Source organism: Poromitra crassiceps (genome assembly GCF_964638095.1).
Source record: "Poromitra crassiceps genome assembly, chromosome: 20".
NCBI lineage: Eukaryota > Metazoa > Chordata > Actinopteri > Beryciformes > Melamphaidae > Poromitra > Poromitra crassiceps.
In genome coordinates this window covers 2,152,319-2,170,567 of record NC_139637.1, presented here as the reverse complement: position 1 = coordinate 2,170,567, position 18,249 = coordinate 2,152,319, and the positions used below count along the sequence as shown (strand labels likewise).

The following is an 18,249-nucleotide window of genomic DNA, read 5'->3' as shown; positions in this document are numbered from 1 at the left end:
ATTTCAAGTGTTTCAAGTGCTTTACTGAAATATTTGGACCATATAATGATTAATACAATTATCTCAACCTTAAGGTTACATATAGGTGCCAAAAAGCCATAAATTCACATCAAAGAACAAAGAAAAACAACAATTATAATTGAAGTTTAAACAGTAAGTGTGCAGCTGCAGCATTTTTTTTTTTTTTTTTTTTACCACTCTTTTCAACTGAGCATGCAGACAATTAAAATAAGGGTGCAATGCGTGCTTTTGCACCCCTGTAAAACCGGGCCCTGCTCAGGGAGCACCGTGGTGGTTAAACGCGAGTGCAGAGACGAGGGCGTGCTGCAGAGCCAGCTGGAGGTTGAGTGCAGATACGAGGGGAGTGCTGCAGAGCCAGCTGGAGGTTGCACCCCTCTTTTTGTCCAGAGAACTTTCAATTAACCAGATGAAGATCTGGCAGATTGGTCGTAACGCCGGCGCCGGCGGATCGAAGCAATATTGCCGTAAAGTAGGTCAGCTGATCGATTTACTGCGATGCTGAAAATGACACTGAAACCGACTCCATCCCGTGAACGTTCATAGGCTGCAATGACAATCTGCAAACCCAAGACAGAAGAGTCGTTAAAAATCCAAGTCCAAGTTAAGTCTGGCCTGACAACCAGGTACAGACTAGCTGCCTGTGTTGTTGGAGAGGGCCCGGTAAGACGAAGGAGGAGAGCGGCTGGGAGACAACCCACAATGCCTTAGCCTCCATGCACCGAAGGGTCTTTCAATGCTGCGATGTAGCACTGGCTCTATTGCAGCGGATTGGGAGTGATCAACCCTTCCGCGGGCAACGTAGCAGACAGAGTAGGAAGGCTGATCCGTAGCGGCTGCTTCCGGGACGAGGGTCGGGGTCTTAATCGGCCTCGGCCGGGTCTACTGGGCGAGGGTGTATGATGTTGGAATGACCCGAAACACCTTGCGACCCCAGTCAACATCACTGATGACGCGTCCCAGCGCATGCTGAAGTATGTATATTTGAACTTGATTCAAAAATAACTTTGATAACTTCGATTTGACTGTTATTAAACGATCAAAATTTAACTGAGTCTCTTACTGTAAATGGTAAATGGTAAATGGTCTGCATTTATATAGCGCTTTTATCCAAAGCGCTTTACAATGAGTAGATAGTCTACATTCACCCATTCATACACCGATGGCGGCAGGCTGCCACGCAGGGTGCCTACACACCATTGGGAGCAAGGAGGGTTAAGTGTCTTGCCCAAGGACACAGCGACGGCAGCTGGGAGGGAGCGGGGATCGAACCGCCAACCCTTGCGTCATTGGCCGACCCGCTCTACCTCCTGAGCTAAAGCCGCCCCTGTATTAATATATACTATACTGTATTAATATTACTGATCAAAAATAGAAACACGTCACTTTTGTTTTAGCTCCCATTTTTCACGAGTTTCTGTGCACACAAAACGCTTATTTCTCTGAAATGTTCTTCACAGATTTGTTTAGATCTGTGTTAGTGAGCACTTCTCCTTTCAGTTGGAGCAAAAAATCAAAATCAAAAATATTCAAAACTCGTTATATAAGGATTTTTCTAAATGACTATGGAGAAATGAATGGGGAACTCTCTTCCGGGGCAAGAAATATCACGTGACTGTTCAGCTCTATTACGGAGCTCTTAAAGCAGCCTCTGAAGCTGATTTTGAGCTTTTCCTTAGTGCTTTAGTGTAACCCTAACCACGTAGACCATTTTGCATTGAAAGCCTTGCCGTGTTAAAATGTACTGCATGCTTTTGGTCAGGTCGGTGAGCCACGTCCTTCCACTAAATATATACCAGTTGAATATTTCATGTGTAAAATAATGGCTGTTGTAGCAGTGGGCACAGGGCACACATGTTAAGTGCTACTAGTAGTGTTTTTTTTAAACAACATTAACCCTTTAAAAGGCCTGTTCCAGTTGACTGGACTGCACAAATCTCATTATTTGCTTACTGTAGGTAGATTTCATCTTGTTCTGGTTTTCGAGCATCTTCAGTAAGGTTTTCGAGCATCTTCTGTAAGGATTTAGTGATGCTAAAAGGTGATGTTTGTGCTTTCCTCTCTGTCCACGTTTTTCCTTAACTGACCCCTCACTCTTTTCAGCATGATCATTATGTGTACTATTTTGACCAACTGTATATTCATGACCTTTAGTGACCCTCCCGAGTGGTCGAAACAAGTCGAGTAAGTACACATTTTTCTCTATGCACTCTACACTAGAAATGCCTGCCTCAGCATGCTCTATTGCAGTGATACTCAACTTGTGGCCCGCGATGGAATTGCAAAAAAAAAGAAGCTTTTTACAGTGCACCTGAACGCAACATGCAAGATACCCGCTGAATAAGTGTCCAAATGTTCATGTCATTCTGAGTTGAGTTGAGTTGAGAAAACTTTATTTATCCCCGGGGGGCAATTCAGTTTCTACAGTTCTGGCCAATACTCCACTTCTGTTATAGCATTTCAGTCTGGAATATGGAATATCTTTCAATAATCTATGATTTAGCTGCTAAATTGTCAAATACCGCCATCTGCTCGCTACCCAGGCACTTATGTATGTACTCAACCTAACTAACTATCCGGTGTGCACAACATTGTCAGACTAAACTCCGGCTGACACCCCAAAAACCTACAATCCGCTACAGAAAAATGTATATTGTTTGTTTATTAACTGGCCCCTGGCCTTCTATCATTTCACGAAATTGGCCCCCGGGCAAAGCAAGTTGAGTATCCCTGCTCTAGAGTCTATTGTAATGTGTGTTAGACAGTGTTGGGTGTAACTCATTACAAAGTAACATAATGTAATATATTACTTTTAGCAGTAACGCAGTAATATAACTTATTACCAATATAAGATTTCAGTAATATTATACCAGTTACTTTGTCAAGTTACAAATTTAGTTACTTTTTTTTTTTTTTATCAAAGCATATATTTAAATAAATATACCGTACAATCATTTCCTAATCAAATTGTGTATTTCTACACAAATAATCAATATAGATGACAATAACAAAGGAAAAGACTAACATTTTAGAATTTTGGACGGTTTACACTGACTTCAAGACGGTTGAAATTATTTTTCGGGATGGTTCCGAGGCGGTGATGTCATTCTGCTACTGCTGTTGTTTTGGTGAAAGTAATGCAAAAGTAGTGTAATAAGGAACGATTTACTCTACACAGAAAGTAATATTGTAAAGTAATTCATTACTTTCAAATGAAAGTAACTAGTAATATGTAGTATATTACATTTTGAAAGTCACTTGCCCAACACTGGTGTTAGAGAACCCATAGGCAATTCATAGTTTTTGCTTCTTTTTTATGACCTTCTGCTCGCATGTTCTTGTTCCAAATTTATCTTTCAACTTTGTCATTTGTTGGACTCCTCTTCAACTGACGAGAGCGCATTTAGACATTTAGAGATCAGCAGGCTTTGATGCGGCAGCACGCTGAACTGATTCTGTCAAAACACCTTTGTCTTGCAGGTACACATTCACAGGAATTTATACATTTGAGTCTCTTGTAAAAATCTGCGCCCGAGGCTTCTGTATAGACGGGTTTACATTCCTTAGAGATCCATGGAACTGGCTGGATTTCATGGTCATTTCGATGGCGTAAGTATCTCACTGTGAACAACAACTTGACTTTTTTGCTGTCAGAGATCATAGAATCTAGATGATGTGGAATCAGTTAGAAATATCGACATTGATTTATGAAAATGGCATTGATTTATTACAAATGATCAATTAGGGCATCAGTGAGGAATGTGAATGCTAATGTTACAGATTAATATTCAAGTTTCTCTCGCTCTACCTGTCTCTCTCTCTGTCTGTCTACCTGTCTCTCCCGCTCTCTCTCTCTCTTTCTGTCTCTACCTGTCTCTCCCGCTCTCTCTCTCTCTCTCTCTCTCTGTCTACCCTGTCTCTCCTGCTCTCTCTCTCTCTCTCTCTCTCTCTCTCTCTCTCTGATAACCCATCTGTTTCCGCCATTGATCTGAAATTCCTCTGGCCTCACTTTGGGAATTGAGGGTTTCCATCAGACACTCGATCTGACTGCGGCCTCGCTGACAACACCCACACCTCAGACCCATTCATCTGATTCATATTCCTCTCTCTTCCTTCCTTTCTAAAGCACTCTCTCTCTCTCTCTCTCTCTCTCTCTCTCTCTCTCTCTCTCTCTCTCTCTCTCTCTCTCTCTCTCTCTCTCTCTCTCTCTCTCTCTCTCTCTCTCATATTCACCTTTGCCGGAGTCAACAGCATCCAATCTAAGTCTCCCAACATCGCCCCCGTCAATTCTAGCCACATATATCAGCCATTAGTTGATCCACCAAGTGATTTAATTGCCTCTATATGAGAAGTTACATAACCAGAAAGAGAACAGTACACTGTAAAAAAACACACACATCTTCATGGCTGGTAGAGCTGGCGCACACACACACACACACACACACACACACACACACACACACACACACACACACACACACACACACGCACACACCCCATAAATCAGCTTTCATATGATGAGTGAATGTGTATTTTCCTGCGTGTAAATAACGAGCTGTTGTAACTGTGACCTTTGACCCTGCAGGTATATAACAGAGTTTGTAAACCTAGGCAATGTCTCAGCTCTGCGCACGTTCAGGGTGTTGAGGGCATTGAAAACTATTTCTGTAATTCCAGGTAAGACAGGATTGGGGGGGACAGGGGACAGGGGGGGGCGAGGGTCGGTGTTTAGGTGTGTGGTGTGTCTATCTTTCTGTTCTTCTCCTTCCACCCTCCTCCTCAGTGGAGACAGGTCTCTCTGTGAGTGGCGTCGTTCCTTCCTGGTTCGCTGGTTGTCGTGCTCTTTTTGCGTGTGTGGTTTCTTTGTCATTTGGTGTGTTTGTTCTTGTGTGTGATCCTTCCCCTGTTTCAGATATATAACAGAGTTTGTGGACCTGGGCAATGTATCTGCGCTGAGAACGTTCAGAGTTCTCCGAGCATTGAAAACTATCTCTGTCATTCCAGGTGAGACTCAGTTTAAACACTAAGGCTGATCCTCTCACCCCTTTCTTTTCTACTCACTATTATTATTATTATGGTTACGGTTATGATTTTAAGCAACAAAGAGAATTGGAGACAACCATTTTTTTCTGATTTATTTTTTTCTCCGAAATTATCAAAAATGGTACTAATACATTTTTGATAGGCTTTGCAGTCTACTCTAGGGCCCTCCAAAGTGTCTGCACTCTCTTCTGCCTCAGTAGCTCTCTGATTATGAGACTCAATCGTTTCCACGGCCGCTGTGTTTCTCTTCACAAATAACTTTAGCCAAGTCCTTTCACTACCTTTAGCCCAGTCCTTTCACTAGCTTTAGCCCAGTCCTTTCACTAGCTTTAGCCCAGTCCTTTCACTAGCTTTTGGAATAAGCAAATGTCCTCTTCTTTATCAAAGACATTTCTAGCATCTAGCCGAGAGAATATCCTCAACTTGAAGACAAACATGAGAGGATTATATATTATATTATATTATATTATATTATATTATATTATATTATATTATATTATATTATATTATATTATATTATATTACGGTATATTATATTATATTATATTATATTATATTATATTATATTATAGTATATTATATTATATTATATTATATTATATTATATTATATTATATTATATTACGGTATATTATATTATATTATATTATATTATATTACAGTATATTATATTATATTATATTACGGTATATTATATTATATTATATTATACTATATTATACTATATTATATTATATTATATTATATTACAGTATATTATATTATATTATATTACGGTATATTATATTATATTATATTATATTATATTATATTATATTACGGTATATTATATTATATTATATTATATTATATTATATTACAGTATATTATATTATATTACGGTATATTATATTATATTATATTATATTATATACGGTAGGCTATTCATCAGCTAAGAATATAGAGAAGAGTAAAGCTCTTCATATTTGAAATGAATCCAGTATTTAACGATCAACATGCTTTCCAGTTCTTATACTGCAATGTTAAGGTACAAGTGAAATCAGAGGATCAATAGTTTTGTTGCACATCACAGACTAGTGATTGGATTGGAAAGCGAGGATTAAATTGGAGATTTTTTAATGAATGAATGAATTTATTATTATTATTATTACTACACAGACAAACCTTTTTAGCTGTCGATGTTCATATGAGGAAATGGCAAAAAGCTCTTAGAGAGGTCCCACAGAATATACCCATTGTTTATGGATGAAGACTGCCAAGCCTAGTGTGTGAACATATCTCTTATGCTGCATGATGCTTCTCAGTCACTTGCTTTACAATATTAGCCTTACCAAGAGCTTGGCTGACAAATGGCATTGGAAGTTTTATTTGCCCTCTCTTTTGTTTTTTAGTTTGGTTATTGATTTCTGACTTTTACGACCTACTTGAATGGTGGCCGGCCGCGCATCAAAAGAAACAGTCTGCTCACATCCTAGAGGTCGGGGGACGCAGATGGGGATGCTCGAATGACCCAGTGACCTTTGTGAATGACACTGGCCGCATGTGGCCATGTGGCATCTATCTATCTAATGATAGAGGATGTTGAACAGAAGCATGTGGCCATGTGGCATCTATCTATCTAATGATAGAGGATGTTGAACAGAAGCATGTGGCCATGTGGCATCTATCTATCTAATGATAGAGGATGTTAAACAGAAGCATGTGGCCATGTGGCATCTATCTATCTAATGATAGAGGATGTTGAACAGAAGCATGTGGCCATGTGGCATCTATCTATCTAATGATAGAGGATGTTGAACAGAAGCATGTGGCCATGTGGCATCTATCTATCTAATGATAGAGGATGTTGAACAGAAGCATGTGGCCATGTGGCATCTATCTATCTAATGATAGAGGATGTTAAACAGAAGCATGTGGCCATGTGGCATCTATCTATCTAATGATAGAGGATGTTGAACAGAAGCATGTGGCCATGTGGCATCTATCTATCTAATGATAGAGGATGTTAAACAGAACCATGTGGCCATGTGGCATCTATCTATCTAATGATAGAGGATGTTGAACAGAAGCATGTGGCCATGTGGCATCTATCTATCTAATGATAGAGGATGTTGAACAGAAGTCAACTCAACTGTGGATCGCCTTTTTAAAACAACACATCAATTGGGAAATGTGAAGGAAAAAATGTACGAGAAAAGTGCACACAAAAAGCGATCATACTCTGACTTGTAACAGTAATTCAACAAGGCCTATAGCACTGGAGTGGTGACAACATTGCTGTTTATAGTATAGTGTTTTTTCTGCTGACAATACATAGATTTGGTATACAGCGGCAGGCAAAGAACTAAACAAAATATGGGGGTTTTGGTTAATTGCTTAATTGGTAATTGGTTAATGGTATAATTGCTATATAACACTCTCATCCTAGATGAGAAAAGTCGCCTCAATTTGGATAAGAATAGCTCTACTGCTGCTCGGCTATTTGACTGCTATCTGCCTTTTCACTGGGGCTTTCTGAATGTGGAAGCCTACATTTAGACCATATTGATTTGACAAGAAGAGCGGTACAGTACAGTTGGTAAAGCCTAACTGTACAGTACCTGTAAGAGACCAAACCGAAAATCCTGGGTCCACGTTTGAGTTCCTCCTGGACCCAAGCGAATGCTGCCTGTCTGAAGATGACCATGGTCCAGAAGGTAAAAAACGATTTTGTCTTCAGTAAAGATCTGGATGAGACAGACTACAGGGTGGCGGTTATGGGTGGGGAGACACTGCTTTTCCTATTATTATTAACACCATAATACAAGACAGTTGAAGAAGGTGCCCTCACCAGGGCGCTGGCATTGAACTGCTCCTGTTGTTCAGCCTTGGAGTTTAAATGACCTGCATGTTGGTTTCTTAGACCCCCTGCCTGTGCCCCTTCATTGTGCTGCTGTGCTCTCCTTTCTTTCTTATAGATTTCCTCTCACTTCTTCTACAGAGTCTTCCCCCTCTTCTCCCCCCACCCACACTTAATCCATCGCTAGCAAATGAAATTCAAATCTCTCTCTGGAGACATTTTCTTTGGCCTGACGGCTGAAGTATTTGATTTTCTTTGAGAATTATGACCCTGTGTCACTCTTGATGGCTCTGAAAAGGGTGGGAAGGCTCCCTAAATATTTTCTGTTTGTTTTGTTTCTAGAAATGTTATGTACTGTATGTCTAATCTGTCAATTTCGTCCAAAATGTATTACTACCTATATCTAAAATGATACAATATTCAGTCTAAAAAAAAAAAAAAGCATCATAATGATATTTTACTAAATTGTATTTAAAAATGGTCTTGCATATGAAAATATATTTTCATAATATGACTTAGCTACTTTTTATGCTCTAGTCTAGCTAAACTGCAGCCCCTCCTAATTTCTCAACTTAAATCTAGTCTAAACTGGATATTTCCCAGTGACTGATCCCTAAAAGTATTAGAGTATTAGAGTAATACTAAGTAATAGAGTATTACCAGTATTACAGGATTAGAGTATTACCAGTATGACCTACAACAGTATTTTAGAGAACTTCCAGTAGAATTAGACAGACTCCAAAGATGCAGACCTGGGACACCAGCACCTCCTGTATCACCTCTGTGGTGTGTGTGGCTGCCTTCCAGGCCTGAAGACCATTGTGGGCGCCTTGATCCAGTCGGTGAAGAAGCTGTCGGACGTGATGATCCTGACCGTCTTCTGCCTGAGTGTCTTTGCCCTCATCGGCCTGCAGCTCTTCATGGGCAACCTGCGGCACAAGTGTGTGATCTGGCCAATCAACTCCACCGAGAACTACCTGGCCAACGGCAGCAAGGGCTTCGACTGGCACGAGTACATCAACAACGACAGTAAGTCTGTGCGTCCTGGTGGCTCACCTGGTGGCTCACCTGGTGGCTCACCTGGTGGCGCACCTGGTGGCTCACCTGGTAGCGCGTGTGCAACGGGGGGTCGGTCCTCCGCGCGGACGGCGCAGGTTCGGGTCCGATCGACCCAGGGTTCTTTGCCGCATGTCGTCCCCTCTAGTAAAGGCAAAATGTCCCAAAAATAATCTAAAAAAAGTCAAAGCTTATCCAAAGCACTGCTCCAAAATCCCAAGAATCCAGAGATATCTTTTTAAATTTTTGCAAGAATCTGGAGCATATCTGGAGGTTTTTTGATATGCTTTCCACATTATGCTCTCGTGCCATTTAAAAAAATGTGGACTCAGTATTTGCCTAGAACATCACCAAATCTGTAGCATATCATCACTCTGACACCAGATATGTGATGTGTGTAGCATTCAAAATATGGCTTCATTCATTCATCGGGAAAATATCTTAACCACATATTCTGATAGTGTCTAAGTGGTCCCAATCCGGAGATAAGCTGCTCTCCAGATATGATATTTTAGAGAGGATCCAACACACATTTCATCATATCTGGGTCATAGTTTGAAATATCCGAGCGAAACCATCTCTGGATTCTGGGGTATTTTGCACAACGGTGAGCTGGCAATGCTCGAGGAGTATGTCGTCAGTCCATATGCTGAAATTAGAAAACAATATGTCATCTTGGCACTGGGTGGACAAAAGGAATAGAGAGGCAAAGTGACCGCCTACTTCCTGCTTCAGCACTGTACCAGAGATTTTTATCCGCCATTTATTTTCCCATAGACATTTCGTAAAATGCGTATAAAAATAGTTTTACTTGTTCAAACCAAACGGTTCAGCTGTATTTAGAATCGGGAGAGACCATAGAACATTTCACTCGGACCAAAACTTAAAGGTCCCAATTCGTGCAGCTGTAACCTCTTAAAAACGTGTGTCTCTGGTCCATAAAACATGATTCTGGATTAATTTGTCGAAAATATAGCAACCAAGTGTAAGGGGCGTGGCTTGAAGGAGACTGCAGGGGGAAGCTGGCTAGGGACAAATCCAACTCTGGCAGTTCTGAGGTTGTGACCACTCATTACAGGGAGGGATGACAGCAGTATATATGCATTTACAAGTAAAAACAGCTTTTGCACGGAATGGGACCTTTAAAAAACTAGATATTTTCTTTAAATTCGCAAAAAAAATTACGTTTGGTCTTAGTGAAATGTTATGTGGTCTCCTGTTTCTAAATATAGCTGAACCGTTTGGTTTGAACAAGTAAAACATTTTTACAAGCATTTTACGAAATGTCTATGGGAAAATATATGGCGGATGAAAATCTCTGGTACAGTGCTGAAGCAGGAAGTAGTCACTTTGCCTCTCTATCGGTTTGAAATCAACTGCGTTGAAATTAAAATGCATGTGCAAACAGAAATAAGCTTGAGTGGATTTATAGACCAACTAACAACTGTAGATATACTGTATACAGACGAGAACGAGACAGAAATGACTCATAATAACCTGCTGTGTTTGTTTTGTCTTCAGCCAACTTCTACGTGCTGCCTGGCGCGCTGGACGCTCTGCTCTGTGGGAACGGCTCGGACGCCGGGTGAGTTGCCTTTCTCTGTCCTCCTCCTCCCACTGCCGAGCCCAAACCCAGACCCACTGTGGTTCTTCTATCTGCCTGGAGCCAGATTACATTCTAAGTAAATAGCGCTGAGTCATTTCTGGGCCGGGTGCCCCCTCTTCTCCTTCTCTCCCCCCTCCTCAGACGCTGCCCGGAGGGCTACACTTGCATGAAAGCTGGGAGGAATCCAAACTACGGCTACACCAGCTTTGACAGCTTCGGCTGGGCCTTCCTGGCTCTCTTCCGACTCATGACGCAGGACTTCTGGGAAAACCTCTACATGCTGGTACAGCTGATGTGTTGCTTTTAAGTCACAGTACACCTATACGCACATAGCAGTCCAAAACCATGACTGCATATAATACTGTATTGTGTGTATGTATATTATATATATTAGAGATGTCACAATATATGATTGCACGATATATCGCGATATCAAAAAGTGACGATATGTATCGTTGAGATGGAATCTCATATCGTGAGAAAAAGAAGCTGAACGTGGTGGCACTGATCTGCATCTGATTGCATGCTCGCTCTCCTTTTCATTGCTTTGTTTGAACAGACGAGGGACGTTACAGACACGGAGGATGAAAATGGTGAAATGACTCAAATTAGCGTGGAGGATGCCCCCTCAACTTACAAATCGATCGCAAAAAAATATTGTTAAAATATCGTATAGTTATCGTGAACCCAATGTCGTGTATCGTATCGTGAACTGAGTGTATTGTGACACCCCTAAAATATATATATATATATATATATATATATATATATATATATGTATATATATATATATACTGTATATATATATTAGAATTAGAAGTGCATAGAGCAGCAAGGTCTATCATCACTCCATACTGATTCTAGGTAACCGTAACAGAGTCAGCAAGGGGCATGACATGAAAGTAGTAGATAACATGAGAAACATGGCTACTCCTGCACATAACACTGACCTCATCTTAATAGAGAGCCAAAGTGGAACGTCACTTCCTGCTTCAGCACTGGACCAGAGATTTTCATCCGCCATTTATTTTCCCGTAGACATTTCGTAAAATGCGTATAAAAATAGTTTTACTTGTTCAAACCAAACGGTTCAGATATATTTAGAAACAGGAGAGACCGCATAACATTTCACTCGGACCAAAACGTTAAAAAAAATACAGGTTTAAAGAAAATATTCTATCAATGTTGTTTTTGGTCCGAGTGAAATGTTCAATGGTCTCACCCGATTCTAAATACAGCTGAACCGTTTGGTTTGACCAAGTAAAACTATTTTATAAGCATTTTACGAAATGTCTATGGGGAAATAAATTGCGGAAGAAAGTCTCTGGTACAGTGCTGAAGCAGGAAGTGACGTTCAATTTGCCTCTCTATAATAACGTCAGAATTTCCCCTCTGGGATAAATAAAGTATCTATCTATCTATCTATCGATCGATCTATCTATCTATCTATCTATCTATCGATCTATCTATCTATCTATGGGACCCTCATGAGACCCTCAAGCCTCCACTTGGGGCAGCAGAGTGGAGGGAAAGAAGCATGAAATATGAACAGCTCAGGATGACAGTATGTTGCCAGTGAGGGGGATGAGACTTGATGGGAGCATCCCAGCTCATGCTACTATTTTTGGTCGTACCTTTGAAGTTCAGAGGCTCTTGCTGCTACTTTGTATCTTCAGAATGATGATTTACAGCAGCCGGGTTTTAGGTCTGCTGTCGAATCTTCTTTGTCAGGTGTTCAGAATAATGTGCTGTTGCACCAACGGAAATTGAATATAGCAGAGCACAGCAAATTATCCTACTTTTCCTACTTCAGCCCATTTTGATATATATATATATATATATATATATATATATATATATACAGTATATACACACACAGACACACACACACACACACACACACACACACACACACACACACACACACACACACACACACACACACACACACACACACACACACACAATGCATATATATGTATATTTTGCATACTATATATATATTATACATACAGTATATATATGAAGCTGAAGACTGAAGAGTAATTTAATATATGATGTATATAATGTAATTTAACTGATGCTAGTGGCCAGTTTTCAGTAATGTGTCTGTATTTAGACACTTGTGAGGTGTGGTCATGTGACTAGAGGACAGTGTATAGGTTTGGTCATGTGACTAGAGGACAGTGTATAGGTTTGGTCATGTGACTAGAGGACAGTGTATAGGTTTGGCCATGTGACTAGAGGACAGTGTATAGGTTTGGTCATGTGACTAGAGGACAGTGTATAGGTTTGGTCATGTGACTAGAGGACAGTGTATGAGACTCGTGTCATGCGGTGCTCCTCTTGCTTGGGAGTGTCGCAGTGTGTTGTGCTGGATACCCTTCCTCCCTCCCTGCACTGCACTGCATGTAAACCACATTCATAATGGATGTGTGAGGGATTTGCTCTGCTGTATCCCAGGAAGTCCTCTTGGCTCTGCTCCCTGCTGACAGCTGTAGTCCCCCTAGTTTCCCCTTGAAGGGGAAACCAAGGGAGGGCAGCCAACGGGCGACATTTTCATTCAAATCTGGGCGGCCTGTGAATGCCTGTGTGTGAATGGAACAAAATCGAGACGATCTCTGCTCACCTACAGTTATATACATACCACAACCTTGCAACAAGCCTACAACATGACCATCAATCATTTTCATCAAAGGAAAGTAGGCCATCATGGCACAGAAGGTCACAGCTAGAAGGTCCTGGGTTCTATTCCCACCTGGGACGCTGTGAGCGCTGAAGGAGTGCGTGCCCGTCCGCATGTCCTCGAGTGCCCGCCGCCCGTAACCTGATGCTGCCAGATGGATGGAGGTTGTTTCACAATCTACATCTACGTGGTGGTATTGTGAATTTGTGAACTCAATAGCGCCCCATCTGGCGGAGTCAGAAAGGGCCTTTCTGTGTGGAGTTTGCATGTTCTCCCCGTGATCCCTGGGGGTTTCCTTCATATAGGAACCCCTCACAAAAACATGCAATATCCTGGTCGCTGAAGTGGTGCCTCCTCTGGTCGTTCGGGGAGCCTGTTCGGAGGGAGGGGAACTCGTTGGAATAGCGTGATCCTCCCATGTGCTATGTCCTACCGGTGAAGCTTCCCCTGTCAGGTGAAAAGAAGCGGCTGGCTAACTGCCCATGTCTCGGAGGAAGCATGGAGCCAGTTTCAGCTCTCCCCAGATCGGCAGAGGGTGGAGCAGCAACCAGGATAAATAAATTAAAATTAGCACTAATGGGGGATAAAAATGGGGTAAAGAAATCAGCCTTGCCTCTGCAGCCCCGTCTGCTCACATCGATGACACCCCAATCGATATATATATAAGAAATGATTGGCCGTGCACTGACTAGTATGGTGTGCATGGAAAACTAGGTCAAAATCCATAACTCTGGCCATGTTTCCTCCTCCCATCCACAGTCCAGATGAAGGGACAGACATTTATGCCAAGCTCATTTCTGCATCCAGAAGTGGCCAGTCTGCCAAAGACGATGGGATTCAAGCAAGACGGCCCAACTTCAACTCACTTCCTGTCATTTTGTCACGTGGGTTTTGCCCACGGACACGCCCACTCAGGAGACTTTCGGCAGGTCTGAGTCAATGGTTGACCACGCCCATTTAGGAGACTTGCTTCTACCATTTGTTAGAATTGGCGGAGCCTGCGGTGACCCATCTATAGTCATATAATATCTATGAGTCTACCCTTTCTCGTTTTCCACCGCTGACTCCATTTTATTTTGACGAGTCATTGTGAGCGAGATCGTGCGGTCGCATATCAGATGTCATGAGTGTCTCTGTCGTCTTGTCTCCTCCTCCACCACTACACTGCCTCCCAACACAGACGTTGAGGGCGGCGGGGAAGACCTACATGATCTTCTTCGTGCTGGTGATCTTTGTGGGATCCTTCTACCTGGTCAATCTGATCCTGGCTGTGGTGGCCATGGCCTACGAGGAGCAGAACCAAGCCACCATGGAGGAGGCCCTGCAGAAGGAGGAGGAGTTCAAGGCCCAGCTGGAGCAGCTGAGGAAGCAGCAGGAGGACGCCCAGGTCAGTACTCTGCTCTCTGCTGGTCAGTGCTCTGCCCTCTGCTGGTGACGAGCGTGTGGTTGGTCAAATACAGGAAGATGAATGAATGAATGAATGAATGAAACCTTTATTGCCCCTCAGGGAATTTGTTATGCACAGGGAGAGCTAAGAGGATAAGATGGAGGCCCTCTATGGCCAAGAAATAATAGTCGAATAATACAAATTATTCCTGGATAATAATAAAAGTTATTCCTGAATCATCCTTGTTGTATCAGTGACTATGTTTACATGGACTGCAATATTCCGATATTAACGCCGATTAAGACTAGTATTACGATCTTAGTCGCATTATTAAAGTGCATTGCAGACATGTAGAGTACAGTGTTTCCCCTACCATTCCACAGGCCTGGCGGGCCCGCCAGGCCAACGGCGCCCCCGCCAGGCCAGATTAATAGTATTATTATTTATTTTAATATTCCCTGCTTTCCCCAAAATCTCAATAAACCTTTATGGCATACTATTACTACTGGTGCCGACAGTGTTGACAGTAATAGAAGATGCCAAATCATTCAAAACAATAAGCATTTTGCTTTTAGGAGCATTGCGCCAGCGTGCGGCGCTGTTCCAAAACGTTGTTGCCTGGGAAACGCACATCCCATAATACAACTGTTCACATCGCATCACATAATAGTATGATGATACTTGGGATGCCATTGCGAACATAGATGCGAACAGGTCAGCTAACAGTTTAGCGTCGCCAGCGAGGGCCTCCACCGTTGCGGTCGGGGTACGTTTAGAAATCCCTCCAGGCCTGAAGATGTTTCTAGGGGAAACACTGGAGTATACACCTATGATGTTCATCGGCGTTTTCGCAGCATTTTGCGACATGTACGGCAGTCAAACTGCTCGACGACGCATGCTCTAGCTTCCAGCAAGTGGTGCGCAACTTGTTTACAGAAGAAACGATGACTGCCACCGTTAAAAAGAAGTCCCAACATCTCATCCCTAACACGCTAGAAACATTCAGGACGGAAACGCAGTGTAGGACGTAAGGACGCCATGTGGGCATGTGTCTTCAGTCATTAATCGGACTATGCTCTGTAGCATGTAAACAGGAATATGAATGGAATATTCCATAAGCAACTCATGTAAACAACCTTAATTGAAATATTGTCTTAACTTAAAGTCCCTGGAAACCAGAAATATTTATTTATTATTTAGCATTTTGAGTTCATCACATCACAGGACCCTATGTTAATAAGCCACCAGCCAAATTTGAACGATGATGAACGTCGCAAAGTATATAAATTTAGGTTTGACAGGTGTGGCAAAACGCATGAGAATCGATTATTTTTTAGAGTGTTTTTTCTCCCGCGGAATGTGTGGGCGTGTCCGTCTGCAGCAGGTTTTCCGAGAGAGAGAGCGCGAGACAGAGGGGGGAAGGGAAACGGAGAAAGAGATCAAGTTACACAGCACTCCCGAGTGTGTGTGTGTGTGTGTGTGTGTGTTTGTGTGTGTGAGAGAGAGTAACCTCTCTCTTACCAGCCTGTGTGTCTCTCTCTGTGCTCTCTCTCTCTCACTAGTCCCGAGAGAGAGAGAGAGAGAGAGAGAGAGAGAGAGAGAGAGACGGCACACAGAGTGGGAGGGAGACGGACAGGCTCCCTCGCTGTCCGTCTCCCTCCCACTCTGTGTGCCGTCTCTCTCTCTCTCTCTCTCTCTCTCTCTCTCTCTCTCTCTCTCTCTAGGAGAGAGAGAGAGAGAGAGAGAGAGAGAGAGAGACGGCACACAGAGTGGGAGGGAGACGGACAGGCTCCCTCGCTGTCCGTCTCCCTCCCACTCTGTGTGCCGTCTCTCTCTCTCTCTCTCTCTCTCTCTCTCTCTCTCTCTCTCTCTCTCTAGAGAGAGAGAGAGAGAGAGAGAGAGAGAGAGAGAGGAGAGGAGAGGAGAGGAGAGGAGAGGAGAGAGAGAGGAGAGGGAGAGAGAGAGAGAGAGAGAGAGAGAGAGAGCAGCATAGCGCTCGGCACATAGTGGGAGGCAGACGGACACTGAGGGAGCGCTGTCACTGGGGGCAAAGAACAGGACAAAAGGAGGGTGGGTGCGGATTGCGCGCGTGTACAAAGGTTATATAGAGCTTATGACGTCATAAGCTCCTGCGTTTTAGCACCTCGCGCACTGCTGTCTTCAATGAGGAAGTACTTTGTAGAATCTTGTAGAAAAGTGGCGATTTTAAGGCTTTGGGTTGAAAGTAATGTATAATAATTTCGGAGGCACAAAATTACTAACATAAGACCCTAAATAACATAGTTAGAACGTTTTTGTGGATTTTGGTTTCCAGGGACTTTAACGCTAGAAGGTCCTGGGTTCAATTCCCACCTGGGACGCTGTGAACGCTGAAGAAGTGCGTGCCCATCCGCATGTCCTCGAGTGCCCGCCGCCCGGGAGGGGTCGTCAAAAGGGCCTTTCTGTGTGGAGTTTGCATGTTCTCCCCCTGCCTCCCGGGGGTTTCCTTCATATAGGAACCCCTCACCAAAAACATGCAATATCCTGGTCGCTGAAGTGGTGCCTCCTCTGGTCGTTCGGGGCGCCTGTTCAGAGGGAGGGGAACTGGTTGGAATAGCGTGATCCTCCCATGTGCTATGTCCTACCGGTGAAGCTTCCCCTGTCAGGTGAAAAGAAGCGGCTGGCTACTGCCCATGTCTCGGAGGAAGCATGGAGCCAGTTTCGGCTCTCCCCAGATTGGCAAAGGGTGGAGCAGCAACCAGGATAAATAAATGAAAATTAGCACTAACGGGGGATAAAAATGGGATAAAAAATCAGGGGGAGGGAAATATTATAAAAAAAATAAAAAAATAAAAAACTTAACATCTTAACTTCCATTCCATACGTGTGTTTTCTGTCAGGCCGCCGCCATGGCGACCTCTGCGGGCACAGTGTCGGAGGACGCGGTGGAGGACGATGGAGGAGGGCATCTGTCCTGCAGCTCCTCCGAGATGTCCAAGCTCAGCTCCAAGAGCGCCAAGGAGCGACGCAACCGCAAGAAGAAGTGGCGGCAGAAAGAGCAGGACAAGGAGAAGGGCGACAGCGAGAAGTTTGTCAAGTCGGAGTCGGACGACGGCAGCAAGAGGAGCCGCTTCCGTTTCCCCGACAACCGCCTGGGTCGAAAGTCTTCCATCATGAACCAGGTGAGAAGACAGAAGATGATGATGATGACGATGTCCACGCACCTTCAGCCACCTGTAGTGACCCTTTTCACGGGGGCCATTTTGTGTGGAAAAGGCAGAATAAACACAGGTGCAAGCAAAACACTAATGAGGGGTTTCCAAATTCCAATCATGGAAGTTTGAAGCCCTCATTAGTGTTGTGCTTGCACCTGTGTTTACCCTGCCTTTTTGACACAAAATGGCCCCCGTGAGAAGGGTCTATAGCACTGTAGAGTAGATGACTGAAAGTTCTCAACTGTTCTCAATGTTTTCAAGCCATTTACTTTCATAGCTGTTTTGTAAATTTGACTTGAGGAACGCTTTATGAGGTTCAGTGACTATTGATCACGTGCCAAATGTGAAAAACGATGCCACAACAACCAAAACAACAGAGCCACAGAATTAGAAGAGAAATGTTTTTTTTAATATATATCT

General features: G+C 43.0%; 1 protein-coding gene across 1 annotated transcript in view; it reads left to right on the top strand.

The window, feature by feature from the left end:
• Window positions 1-18,249, top strand: part of scn8aa (sodium channel, voltage gated, type VIII, alpha subunit a) — a gene marked incomplete at both ends in the record, with an annotated part of 57,998 nt that overhangs the window by 9,179 nt on the left and 30,570 nt on the right. The window contains 8 exon segments of the mRNA XM_083656358.1: window positions 2,122-2,202; window positions 3,499-3,627; window positions 4,604-4,695; window positions 8,708-8,929; window positions 10,478-10,541; window positions 10,704-10,845; window positions 14,429-14,635; window positions 17,515-17,796. Coding sequence (XP_083512484.1) covers window positions 2,122-2,202; window positions 3,499-3,627; window positions 4,604-4,695; window positions 8,708-8,929; window positions 10,478-10,541; window positions 10,704-10,845; window positions 14,429-14,635; window positions 17,515-17,796 — 1,219 coding nt within the window.